General features: G+C 29.5%; 1 protein-coding gene and 1 long non-coding RNA gene across 2 annotated transcripts; one reads left to right on the forward strand and one right to left on the reverse strand.

Annotated features, from left to right (window-relative positions):
• The first annotated feature begins 924 nt into the window (after nucleotides 1–924).
• LOC112696444 (protein SLOW GREEN 1, chloroplastic) lies at nucleotides 925–2,382 on the forward strand. The gene has a single exon (XM_025749216.2). The coding sequence runs from the start codon at nucleotides 1,040–1,042 to the stop codon at nucleotides 2,105–2,107; it is 1,068 nt and encodes a 355-aa protein (XP_025605001.1). The 5' UTR covers nucleotides 925–1,039; the 3' UTR covers nucleotides 2,108–2,382.
• A 4,661-nt stretch (nucleotides 2,383–7,043) lies between these two features.
• On the reverse strand, nucleotides 7,044–8,978 carry LOC112698141 (uncharacterized). Its single transcript, XR_003151390.2, has 4 exons — nucleotides 8,889–8,978; nucleotides 8,249–8,632; nucleotides 7,631–7,770; nucleotides 7,044–7,441 (listed from the first exon to the last, which is right to left on the reverse strand). It is a non-coding gene; the product is annotated as an uncharacterized lncRNA (long non-coding RNA).
• Nucleotides 8,979–14,753: the final 5,775 nt, after the last annotated feature.

Raw genomic sequence — 14,753 nt, forward strand, 5'->3', positions numbered from 1 at the left:
TCATCATCATCATCATCTTCTTCTTCTTCTTTTTTTCTTATTCATCTTTTCTTTTTTGTTTTACCTTCTCAAGTTTTTTCTTGTTTTAATCTCTTAACAAGAATAAAAACAAAAAAATCAAACAAAGAAGAAGAAACACATAATGCTGTAAAATTACTTGGAAGAAGATGAACTTACTTTCATTTAACTAAAAGAAAGAAAGAAATAAGGAAAAAAAAGAAAAAGCAGTATTAGAGGAAATATTTTTCTGTATTTGTAGCAAATTTGGGTGTAACACAAAGATATTTGGGTGTAACATGAAGATATTTTGATGTATTTTAAGATTTTTGAGTGTATTTTTATTCTGATAAGTTCTGCATAATTCAAAACTCTTCCTCTTCCTCCTTATCTTCTACTGCTTCTTTTTCCTCATCTTCTTATTTTATTTTCTTTTAATTCTTCTTGGGGGAAAAAATTTGACAAAGAAGAAAAAATACATAATGTTGCAAAATTAATAGAAAGAGGAGAAGGAAAAAAATGCAGCAACAATAACAACAATAAAAAGAACCATGATGAGGATGAAACACGTAAAGAAGAAGAAGAATGAATGCGAAGAAAAGGAGGAAGAATGCAAAAAAGGAGAAGAAGAAGAAGAAGAAGGAGGAGTAGGAGGAAGAACGTGGAATACAAACGTTGAAGAAGAACCGTTTCTCATTTCGCGCTATTCAAAGTTGAGGAGGTGTGTATTTATACATTCTAATTTTAGAGTTGTTTTTGTTAAATTTAAATTAATTTATATAAATTTGTATCACAAAAAGATTTGCATGTGTAGCAAGTCTCTAAATAAGTTATTTTAGTCAATAGTTAAAGTAGGATAAATAGACGGTTTTTGTGATTAACCAAAAAATAAATAGATTCTGATAAAATGAGTAAAATTTTTAAATCAAATAAAAAATAAGCGTAATCTAATATTGGTCATCCCTGCTAAAAAAGTCTAGCTCCGCGGCTCTCCCTCTTTGTACCTCATCTCTCACAGGTTCAGGGTTTTAGCCTTCTTCCAATGTTCCCACTCGCCACTCCCACTGTGGTCTCACCCACACGGGCACCCATGGCCTCTCTCCGGCACCTGTCCCTCAATCCCCACCGTTCATCATCACTCTCTCCATTCTCCCTCTCCTTCCCTCCTTCTTCTTCAACCACCTTTAAGTCCTCATCCATTCGCGCCTCCTCCCAAAACCACCCCAAACCCCAAAACGACGATCTCCTCTCCCGTTTTCTCAAAACCCTAATAAACCCCATCCTCTCGCCAGCCTTCGAAACCACCTGCATCGTCATCTTCGCCACCGCATTCTTCTTCATGCGCCTCCGCCATAACCCCGTCATCGCCGCCCCCCTCACCTCACCCTCCGCCACCGCCGAGTCCTACACCTCCGCCGACCCCGACGCCCCCAACGAGGAGAAAGAAAAGGAAATCGAGGAGCACCTCAGCACAAACCCCTCCGACATCGAAGCCCTCCGCACTCTCATGGAGCTCAAGATCAGAGCGCGCAAAATCGACGAGGCCATTGGCATCATTGACAGGCTCATCGAGCTGGAGCCTCAAGAGTCCGAGTGGCCACTCCTCAAGGCTCACATGCACGTCTACAACGATCAAGTTGACCTTGCACGCGACGTGTTCGAGGAAATTCTCCAGAGAGACCCGCTTCGCGTTGAAGCCTACCACGGCCTCGCAATGACCGCCTTTGAGTCCAAGCTTCCGTTGAATGATTTGTTCAGGAGGATTGAGGTTGCCATGGAGCAGTGCAAGAAGCAGAACAGGAATTCAGAGGTCAGGGACTTCAGGCTCTTGATCGCGCAGATAAAGGTCATGGAGGGAGACCTTGATGCGGCTCTCAAGGCTTACCAGGATCTTGTGAAGGAGGAACCAAGGGATTTCAGGCCTTATCTTTGTCAGGGTATTATATACACCTTGCTGAAGAAGAAAGACGAAGCTGAGAAGCAGTTCAACAAGTTCCGAAGGCTCGTCCCCAAGAACCATCCTTACAAGGAATATTTCGAGGACAATATGTCTGCCACCAAGTTTTTCTCGCAGAAGGTTGAGAGGGAAGGAGCTGCTGCTAGGAGCTGACTAGAGAAATCAAAGAATTTGTGGATTGTTCCACTGAGAGGTCTTTAATGAGTTCTTGTTCCCTTATGTTTTGCTATTTTTAACCCCAGGTGTTTACGTAGGTGATTAGCGTAGTAGTCTTTCATGAGATTACCTCTGGTTGGTTCTCTGGTGAATATAGATACCATGTCTTTAGATCAGTTTATTCTGGGTTCATAACAGTTCATAGTTACAAGCTTTTATCAAACAACTCTTCAAAATATTATGATATCCCTTCCATTTTGGGTTTTTCTATCTTTCTCTATCTCGCTGAAACATGATCAAAATGGAATTATACCTGTCTTTGGAGAGGCAGAAGAGCTTGGCTACATTAATTCAGCAACAACAGGAATATAGGATAATCGTATGCTACTACTATATATCGAAACATTTTACGGAGCAAGAATAAATGTTTTGGGCATAGTAATTCGGTTGAACATTGAACATTGCCTACTCTATATCTTCTGTTTTCTTTCGGTGAGGTGCCTACTATAGTCATTCTTTTTTATGGGACAATAAAATGATAAGAATTGCATGCAACTATGCTCATTCTGGTTTGACACTCTTAGTAATAGATTCGAATCTGTTATCCTGTGGCATGTTACATGCCTCGTTACATTTCTGCTGCTCTTCATTGTGCTGAAGTATTTGCTCTTGCTAAATCATCAGGCTCTTTTATAATTTATCTATGTCGTTACTATTAGATTGAAAGTTGCATAAGGATAATATAGTACGTTGACTACGTTCTGTTGACAATGGTTGATCTTTCATTTTATGTGTGAGGTCAAATGATAATGTAATGTCTTGGTATATAATATTTGATACCTGTCAGCCGTTGACTGATCTACTAGTTCATCTGATGGTATAGATTGGGTGGATGCTTTAATCAACTTTATGAAGCTTTTAATCACATCTAAGTTTCTACTTTCTAGATGCTATAGTTGATACATTTCTAAATTATGTAAGGCGATAATTATTTGTCTAAATCTTCATGTTGCAAATATGCAGAAACCTGTCCTTTCCATTTCCAGACTCCCAGTCTCTGTGCTAGAACCTTCTTTTGCTAATGATGTATCATCTAGTTCTAAATGTTTTGAAAGTCTCATTGTTAACCTACAATGTAATTGTATCAAGATGTTTATTTGATCAGTAGGGAATGTTGTGTTACTTTCTCTTTCCCTCCTATGTCTGGTTCCTTATTCGTTTATTTTCTCTTCCTCAATCCTTATTGCATCTTGTTCACTCACTAGTCACTACTATCACTCTGTCTACAGCAGTTTTAACTTGCAAAATTATTTAACCATCATGGTTCATAGTAGAAACACTTTCCGAAATCTGTGCAAGAAGAAAATGGATTAGTGTGCAGACTTTTATTTGCATGACAGCTTCGGATTCAAATTTTAGTTCTCACTTTGAGAGCAGTTCACTTATTTACATTATTAGGAATACTTGTGTATGCAATGCAAGCGTAATACCTTAGAAAAATATTAAGTAATCAATATTTTTCATTTGGATTTGTCTTACATTGGAGTCAACATTAACCAAAGAAAACTACTAAAATGGTATTGAAATGTTCTCATTGTTGACAAATAGAACCCTAAAAACGTTAACGACAAATAAATTTCTAAAAGATTTAAAAACATGACAAAAAGAATTAGATATTAAATATATATTTTAAAAAATGATTTTAGAGATCAAATTTTAATACAAATTTTAGCAATTATTATTAAAAAAATAAATTTTTTTCATCTTTAAAATTTAATAATTTTTTTGTCAAGTAAATTTTTTGAAATTTTATTGTAATGGCTACATTTTTTTAAAAAATAAAAAAATCTAAAGAACAAATTTTGTTCTGAATTTTTTTGTAATTTTTAAATATTTATTCAAATATATCTAATGTATTCTTTTGCATACCAAATTAGTAGTTAACTCTTATTTTTATTTTCACTAAAAGCACTGATCTAATAGTATTTTCCGTTTTGAATTAATACAATAATAAAAATAAATAATAATATACATCTAAATTTTTTTATAAACTAAGTCTAATCAAATTAAATAATAAAATTTAAAATAATATTATCTATAACTAATTTTTATTAATATTAAACTAATTTAAGTAGATTTAATTAACAAAAATACTTAAATATATAATATTATTTCAATAATAAATACTTTTAGAAACCCGCAATAAGGCGGTGTGACTTTATTCATTTATTTATGAACCTGTCATTTTTATTGCACGTATCCAGAATAAGGTGATATTGAGTTACAGTTGTTTGTATACAAGAAATTTTCTTACATTATTATGGTTAAACTATTTAAATAAATCAAAGACATAGAAATATTACTTATATCATTTAAAGTAAAAAATGGTATGTAAATTTTTTAAAAGTAGTTTTTATATAAATTTGAATTAGGATAATTCGAATTATAATTTTTAGTAATAAATTAAATTAGGCTACATAGATTTATTAGAAAAGATATAGATACACATAAATTGAATTAGGCAATTTCGATTTACACATATACTAAATAAATAATATTAGGCTGATTAAATTTATGCATAGTTAGTATATTTTCAAGTAAATCAAATTATAGTAGACAGATTTACTATAATTTTAACAATATTTTTTTTAAAAAAATTTTCTTTTGATAAAATTTATGGAATTTAAAATAGGAAAAATAAACAAAAGTACATCCAAATTTTCACACGGTAGATAGATATTCTCCTAAATTTTTTAATGAGTCATTTGTACACACTAAAATAAAATTTAGTTATCAATTCTATCCTTCCGTAGCTTGAGTAATTTTTGCGATAGAGATGGAGGTCAGGTGGTACGGTATTATGTGATTTGGCCAATTTAAAGTGACACAATGAAAAATAGAATTATTACATTATTAAATTTGTTGAAATAAATATAAAAAAGGGGCATAATGGAACCACTATTCATCCTCTTCCTTTCCCAATTCCTTCGAACCCTAAGAATCCTAACACAGGGTGAAAAAAATTCTTCCTTCTTTCTTTTAATTTTTTTCTGTACATCTTCTTCCTATCTGTCGTAATAGGGGTTTGTACACTCTAATGTATTAAAATGTCACACTCTCAACGAAGGAAGAATATACTTCATGCTTGTGCCAGTGGTTGTGGTGGCTCATCTTCTGCGCCAAAAAATAGGAAGAAAAAGAAGTTCGACTACAATAATGGCAAGTGTTTGCATGGACTTGACGCACTGGTGTTTGAGTCTGCTACAGAGTGGAACCTTAAAACATTGTTTCTTCGTTGTTTGTTATGAGAGATGTGTGAATTCTGATTTATTTTATGATGATAAATGCTGTGAATCTTATGTGAAATGGTTGAAATTGTCGTCGGATTCATGATGCAGAAGGTTGAATTGAGGTGTAATTATTTCATTTGGGTTGATGAAGTTGTTGATGCTGAAAAGATTGTGGGATTCAGGAGCAGAAGAAAGCAAATGGAGGTCTGCGTGTGGACTTCCATACTTCTTGTCCTACCACTTTTGCCTTCAAAATGTAACGAAAGCGACGAACTGTAATGAATGTATGAAGTGCTCAGAAGTTCACTATGTTTTTCTGTGTAAGGGCATATTTTCATTCAACAATGATATATGAAAACGAAGATAATTAAGAGACTTGTAAAACTTTTTCTTTTTTTTTTTGTAAAAATTCAACAAATTTAATAATATAATAATTCTATTATTTACTGTATCACCTCAAATTAGTTACATCACACAATACCGTATTACTTGACCTTTATTATTGTCAAAAAAAATTATTCAAACTACGAAAAAATAAAATTGACAACAAAATTTTATATAAAAATCCAAATGTACTTTTGCCTATGTTTTCAATATTTTTTTCATAGAGCCCCAAATCCCCAATAAAAAAAAGTTGAACGATACATTTTTCAGTACACTATATATTATACCAAGCTTCTCACTCTATCACTTTCTATTGAGAATACCGATTTGAGACTTTCTTTCACATCATCCGTTATTGCACATGCACCTAGGTCAAGCCACAACAAGACTCCAAAATGTAACACACATTGTAATAATTTAAGAGCATCGACCACTTTTTATTTATATACTAACATATGTACTCTGTTAATTATCTGAATTTTTTGAGACAGTGACATGAAAAGGGAAGCTGAAATCGAAGATTCAAGTAATTATTATTGTGAAAGGCACTTTGTGATTCAATTTATATGTCTATGTAAAATACTTTGTTACCAACCTAATATTGTTATGTATTTTGCAAATAGGTCAATAGGCCGGTGCACTTATTCTAAGTGTCTAATAGGGTCTAATATTTGAGCTACTTGATTTGCAAGTTGTTAAAAACCAAAAATATTTTGAAGTATTTTTTTTTTATTCATCATTAACCATCGTACAGTATGTGTCACGAAAATTCTCTATAATGCTACTTAAAGCAAGCATAAATAGAGAGTGACATGTATAGAACCTCCAAAGAAACCAACCATAAATTTTGTCTTCAAGTTAATGCCAAGTGAGAACTGAAAGAAGGAAGTAAAACTTGGAGGTGATTGGAACTTGTTCTATAGTTATTATAGATTGAAAATAAGGTGATTTCTGCAAGTTGAAAATTAAATCTGTGCAGGAGAGAATCATAAAGGTTGTTCTGTATCAGTGACTTATCTTAGCTGATCCTAGAGTTATAGATTTGGACTTGTAATTCTTTACAAGTGACGGTCCACTTTATAGTATTAGAAACCTTTTGAACTTTGAATAACTAGAACGGACATAAGTTACTCTATAATGGGACTCATTGTGAATAACTTTAATTATTAAGATTTTAAACCTTTATTAGAGGAACAAAATAGAACTCAAGAATTTATGTCACTATCACCTACACTTCCAAAAGGTACCAAAATTGAAAATTTGTTGAACACAAGGTAAAACCTGTTTATTTATTTTTTAACAGTAACTTTGTTCAAATACATTGTATTTTCTTTGTCTAAGAAGACTTGCATTCACATTAAGTAGGAATAAGACTTTCTTGTTGAAGGGCATCCTTCCCAATAATGCCTTCTTTCAAATCTTTAAAAGTACTTTCACCAAGTCTACCCATTATAATATCATCCAAAACACCCCAAGAAAGCTGCCTATAATTATCACCTAAAAGACAAAAAAAATTGATTCACATGATGCACCAATCTAACACTATACTTGTTCTCTCGATAAGGAGCACAAGCAGATTGTCTATCCCAGCGCGATATTTTCGATGCTGAATTGGATACATAACAATGATCTCCACTATCATTCCCACAACAATAACCTGTTTGAGAAACCAATGTTAAATGTCATTGTAAAAACATATGTTATTATAAAAGTAAAGAAGAAAGCTAAACCAAAAAGATTAACTAAAAGCACAAAAGACGCATTGAAATTAACATAGATAATAGATTGCATAACCTGTAAATTTCATTTTTACTTTGAGATAATAAAAAGATCGGATTCATTTTACCGATTGAAAATGGTCAATTGATTTGTTGAATCAACCAGATGAGCAGCCTTGCCAAAGAAAGAATGAACTCCAGTGATAATTATATCACCCGAAAAAAGGATACTAGCATCCTCCTCAACCTATTTCCCATCTCGAAGGATCTGAATAATCATTTTAGTAATACTAATTAAAAAAAACACACACACAGAAGAACTAAAACAAAACATATGTGAACCAAATACTGCTGCCTAAATTTTATATCAAAATCCAAAATTATTAACTTCTGGAAAGTGGAAGATATAAACTTTATATCAACGAGCCATGAGAGCAACGACAGCATTACCAGCATTGTTCTCTTCTAACAAACTTATAATTGAATTGATAAGCAAAAGTATAATAATCCCAACAAAGTCTTGCCAATCAAGTGATTTTTCCTGAATAACATGACTATGAAAATCAAGAAAATATGAAAATAAAAAATAAAAAATGATAAAATGCGCTGGGGGGAGGACTTTTTAGCCCTCTACAATTTCTACAACTATTTCTACTACTTTTCCTTCTATTCTGTGAATTCACACACGTATAAAAATAAATCAAAATTCTCAGGTCAATAAATGAGCAAAGTATTCATGATCTTACTCCTCCTATTTGTCAAAGCAATGGCCATGACTGTTGTAGCTTCCATGACCTATGAAAGAGGATTCCACATGAATCCCAAGAACTTTAGAAGTTCTCTTTCCTGTAAAAACCATAACAACAGAGCATAGGATTTTAAAAAAATTAAAAAAGTAAAAGAATTTTACTGCTCAAAATTTTTTTCGTTTTCTTTTTTCCTCCATCTTTTTTTCACCACTAACAATGCTAAAAGAAAAACAAAATATAAAAAATGTTAAAAGAAAAAATCTGCTTCTCCTCAAGTTTGTTATGGCCAAAGATACCAAGTCTCTCCTGAACAACCTTTGTTGTGAGACCATTTTGGTCACACCTTAGAGTCTGAAACACTTTCTCAATTGGCACATTTTCCTGCAAACAAAACCACCCAAATTATAAAACACAAATAACATAAAAAACAAGAAAAAAAACAAAACAAAAAATCATACTCTCTCTCGAAAAAAGAGAGCAAAAAATATCCAAAAATCAGAACATAAACTCAAAAATTCCAAGCACAAAACATAGAAGAATTGAAGAATCTAGTAGAAGTTCAAATTTCAAACAACTTCATCAACATTTAAAAAATATATATAAAAAATAGAGTAATTGTGTTGCTTTGTTTATTTACCAAGTTCACAGCTTCATTGAGAACAACATGCATGGCGTCACCTTCATTGGTAATTTTTTTTTACCTTAGCCAAACACAGAAACTTCTAGCTCTCTACAAAACCAAAGGTTCAAACTTTAAGTGAAATATATCATAATAAATTAATAAATTAATAATACTCAAAAAAGAAAAGAAAAGAAAATTTACACAAAGAAAATAGAAGCACCTTTAGCTATTTCTAAAATCCAACTCTTATGATAAAATATTAGTAATAACTAAAAGTCATTATGATTTGGAGCATGTGTTAATATGAAAGACAATCCCTACAATAGAGAGAGTCTTGTGCATATTCTCGAGGCTGTATCAATTAGCTTGTAAGCTGAATGATGAGTTTACACTTTAATCTTCATGCGACAAGCACTTATCAAGATTAACCGCATCAAAACCTAATTAGTAAGAGAATTTTCATTACAGCACCTCCATTGTTGATAACTTCACATTGACTCTAAAAAAAAGTTATTATTTGTCAGTTGTTGAGATTCATTACAGCACCTCCAATGAAGATTTTATGATTGTCATCATATGAAGATATTTCATTTTGACCATTAGATGATAGATTGTAGGGTTTGATTTTATTTAAAGTAAAAGTGTTATCTTTATTTAAAGTGTTGCTAAACAAATAAGTTACACTTTTTAAACAAAGATCATCATAAAAAGATGTTTTTGGCATCTTCATAGGAGTAGTTGCCTTATCTAAAACCCTACTATCCCAGTTTATTATGTAACTAATTAATTAAGAAACGAAATTAGGCATATTTATGAAATTCAAAGACATTGAGACTTAGATAAGACAAAAATGTTATGTCTCTATCCCTACATCTTTATTTCTTTTGATATTTCTACATCTTTTTGTTGAGACAAGTATTAAAACAATCTATCTATATATGTCTTTAAAATTAAGTGATAAATTCACATATTTACTTAAAAACATTAAAAGGCCTTTCAAATTAAAATTACTGGAGAAAGCAAAGATTAATCCATGTAATTGAGGAGAGAATGACGAGGAGTCAAATGTTAATATTAACTCAAATACAAATAATTTCTATTGGCAGCGTGATAAAAGTGATCAATTCGTATTAACAAGTAATCTTTACATACAAGTGTTTTACATTTATAAGTTTTACAAGTCTAAACAAACCCACCCATTAAAGGCACACGCTGCTTATGTAGGCTGGGTTTGGTAAAGCTTTTTCAGGAGGTGCTTGTGCTTTTAAAAAGCACAAGCACGTTATTTTGCGTTTGGTAAATTAAAAAACTCAAGTGCTTGTGCTTGCGGCTTTTAAAAGTTAGGGGTGCTTTTGAAAGCACCTAGGAGGGAGCTTTTTAAAGTTGGCTTGTGCTTTTCAAAATTTAAAAGTCTAATATAACCTCATATGTTAACTAATTTTCAAATTTAATGTTTGCATTTATGTCTATTATAGTATTTTTAAATTTTAAAAGCTATTTTACCAAACACAATTGATGTTGCTTATGTTTATTAAAAGTTGTTTTTGATTTGATTTACCAAACATAAATGCTACAACTTTTAAAAAGCCATCTTTTAAAAGTTAACTTTTATAAGCTACTTTTAAAAAGTAAAAGCTTTACCAAACTAAGCCGTAATGTTAAATCAATTCAAATCAATTAACGCATAAATATATAACTTCCATTTTTCAAAAGATTTCGTTTCTTTTTTCGAGTGTTTTTTGCCAAATTTATTGGATCTCCTTTGTGCGTTCTCTCTTTATTTCGTTTTTTTCGATTTTCGTGGTTTCTGAAATCAAGCTTTGAAATTGTTTTAAAGATAATGGAACCTCATAAATACACGCAAACGATTACATAAATACACTCAAACGGTTACATAAATACACTCAAACGGTTACAGAAAGAATTACAGAAATACACTCAAAGATTACAGAAATACACCCAAAAGATTTAAAAAATACACCCAAAACAAGGGAAGATAGTATATTTTTTCTTGAAATCTTTAATACTTTGCTGGTTAAGGATGAGGCACATGACAAAGACAATCTAGAAGAAAAACCTAGAAGAACAGTAAAACAGTACTTTGAATAATGTTTCTTCCTTTTTTCTAGTGATTTTTTATGGAGATTTGTATCTTTTCTTCTTGATTTCTTCTTCTTTTCGCGAGGAGTTGGAACGTTTCTGCAGAATCGTAATAGTTTATTTCGAATGTCCCTTGAATCTTGATAGTTTACGTTTTGATTGAGGAATAAGAGAAAGAGTGAACGTGTTGTGGAAGGGACGCATGTTTTTTTCTTGATGGTTTAAGTTTTGATTGAGGAAGAAAACGAAGAGTAAACGTGTTGTTGAAAGGGCGCGTGTTTTTTTCTTGAACTTGAAAATTTATAAGCCAAAAAAATTTATATGTGTAAGAAACCTTTTAAAATATTACGCTAATACTCTGGAGCAAATTAGACTTATGAGCCCTTTAAATAAGAGCCGCTTCTCGATTGGTCCACCTTTGGGACCAAACTCGACATTTCGAATAGGACCGTTTCCAGTATGCTGTTCCTCCATACCCTAACACTACTCTCAACAACTGCTACTCTATCCACTAGTAAGTATGTGTTTGGATTACAGTTTGCAAACGAGAGTTTGTATAAAATTGATTTTATAAAATTGATTTTGATGAAAAGTAAGTTTGGGTTAATGTGATTTATGTTTGGCAATCTTTATATCAAAATTGATTATAGTAAAACAAATGTTGTTTGGATTATACTACTCAAAATCACTTTTAGATGAAAAATTATTAAAGAGACCTCAATTTAAATAATTTTTTTATATATATGCAAAATCAGAACACTAACAAAAATAATATAAAAAATATTTATCATATAAATAAAATAAATACAATAAAAAATATGAAAAAGAGTACTATAAATTTTATAATATCAAAAAAAATATATTCTATAATTTTTCTAGTACTGATCGTACTCTTTAATTTAGTATTATTTTAGACTATAAATTTTCATTATTTATGACTTTATTGTTAATTATAATTAATTTTTTATTTATTTTGTCATTTTTTATATGATCATAATTTATATTATACAAAATTTTGATAATAAACATAGTATATAATAATTACAATTCATATGAATAAAATCAAATAAAAAAATAAAAAAAATTTATACACAACATAAATATAATGCAGTAAAGGATAGAAAAAAAAGAATTCATATAAAAAAATAATAAAAATATCCTAAAAAGTCAACAACATTTGTCATATGAATAAAAGAAATACAACAAAATAAATAAAAAATCATATGAACAAAGCTAAACAAAAAAAATTTATAAAAAATATACATATAAAAAATAGTATAGTAAATGATAAAAAACTTATAAAAATATAACATGAGAAATCAGAATTCTACATAAATAATATAAAAATATTTATCATATAAATAAAAAATATAAGTAAAAAATACAATAAAAAATATAAAAATTCAAATACAAAAATGAGTATTAAAAATAATAAAAAATTAAAATATTTAATTTGTTAATGATTAAAATAAATCTGAATTACTTTAATAAAAAAAATTGTAATGAAAAATTATGAAAAAGTAAGAAGAACTACAAAAAATTATTGTGAAAGTAATAGTTACTGGTATCCTTTTTATAGAAGAAAATGAAGGGTATTAGTAAAAAAGAAATAAATTTTTTATCTAATTTTCTAAAGATAATAAGCAACTATGAACGTGAAACGTAGAAGCTACAAATTTTAGCTTCTTAATTCTGCGTTAAGGAAGATAAAAATGGCCAAACATAAAAGTGAAGCTTTCAAGAAACTTAAACGTACTTCTCTCCTCTCTAACGTATTTGTCAAACACACCCTAAGACTGCGATTTAGGCGGAGGATCTTCAATCCGACCATTATCAAGCACATCCCTCGACGACTGCGCAACAAGTGAAAATTTGATTTGAATCAATAGAGATTCTTGTGTTATATAAAAATTTTATCTAAACCATTACAGAATGGTAACTATAAAAAGTAAAAATGTATATTATATTATCAGTTGGCGCACATAATTTTTTAATTCAAAATAGATAAATTGCAGATTACATCCTTTCACAGTGGAATATGTATATACATTAGGTACGATAAGGCAAATAACATAAAATACAATATAGAATAACACCGTTTAAAAAACTTTGATTGTTTCGCTTAATTAATGGCTAAGATTGTGACATCTCTTTATGGGTAACAAACTCTTACTATTTGATAGGGTTTAGAAGAAAACACCATTTTTTATCGGTATTAACAGTTACTTCCTTTGAATTAAAAAGGGGAGAAGTTTTCGTTGGTCATTAACATTGTGTTTTCCATGTGTTAGAAGGAGCACCCCATAGGAAACCCGCAAGAGTTAAATTTTTGAAAAAGAAAAGAGTTTAATTGTGATACATTAATAATCTAAAATATTTTATACAATGATCATGTCTATTCTTTTCAATAATTATTTATGAGATAAATAAAAATAATAATTACTTTTTATAATGTAGTGTTATGTGATTAGATGCATGTGTAAAGTTATTTTATATTGATAATGTATCAAAATTAAATTATTAAAAAAAATGGTAAATATACGATAAAGTATAAATTAAAACTTTTTATTTCTAATATACTGAACTTCTTTAATATTTAATTTAAATAAATTTTATTATTCAATTATTTTTTGATAACATTCAAGTAGATTATTTTTAATCACATTATTTTTATTTTAAGTAAATTTATTCTTTTAATTTTACTTTTAAAGATTTTTACTTGTCACAAAATACTTGTAAAATGGTTAATAAATAAATTTTCAAAAAAAATAAAATAAAAAGAACATAATACATATACAAAAAGTATAAATTATACTTTTTGTTTTTAATATTTAATTTAATTAAATATTAATTTTAATATTAAAATAAATTTTAATTTTATCTTTTAATAATATTAATTTTTTTTACTCTGGATAAAGTATAATTAATATTTTAATCACATCTAAATAAATTAGTCTTAATCATATTCATTTTATTTTAAATACATTTATTTTTTTATTTTACTCTTAATCCCATTACTCAACATAAATATCTTCAAAGGCACTAAATTCGATGGTCTTAGAACATTTGGACCATTAAATAGTTCATAACAAAACATGTTTTTAAGTTTTTTAATAACTGTTAAATAATCCTTTTCTAATTTTAATTACAAATTAATCCATGTATTTTATTTAATTATAAAAACTATTTTTTATTTTATAAATTATTATTTTATTATACATCTATTATGTTTATTAATAATAAAAAATAAAAACAATGACGAATTAGATCTTCGATTGATTATAATAATTTTTTGACAATCCTAATTGATTAAAAGTTTATCTTTGATCCGTTACATCCCTCGAGCGTTGTGAAATCGTGTTTTAGAGAGAATCAATCGATTGGATTAATAAAACAATCGATTGAATTTCAGGTTCCCATAACTCAATCGATTGGATTGGACTTTAGGTTATCATAAAATAATTGATTGAAATTGCAAGGCAGTATGGTTTTTGCAAAAATCAATCGATTGGTCATAGTACCCAATCGATTAAACGATAACTAGAATGTGGATTTTTTACAATTCAATCGATTGTTTATATTATCCAATCGATTGAAAGCTTCAAAGCAGTTTGAAGTCTTCAAAGCAATATGGATTTGCCCAATTCAATTGATTGGTTGTGTTACCCAATTGATTGAATTATGCACTACGCTGTTCTCATTTTTCTTATCGTTTTTATAAATTATTATCTTTAAAATTCTATCTTCAATTTTTAAATTTTTATTTTGATTTAGATACTC

This window comes from Arachis hypogaea, chromosome 6 (genome assembly GCF_003086295.3).
Source record: "Arachis hypogaea cultivar Tifrunner chromosome 6, arahy.Tifrunner.gnm2.J5K5, whole genome shotgun sequence".
Classification (NCBI taxonomy): Eukaryota; Viridiplantae; Streptophyta; class Magnoliopsida; order Fabales; family Fabaceae; genus Arachis; species Arachis hypogaea.

Excerpts from the sequence above, each read along its gene's own strand:
- LOC112696444 (XM_025749216.2), top strand. The coding sequence starts at position 1,040 with ATGTTCCCACTCGCCACTCCCACTGTGGTCTCACCCACACGGGCACCC.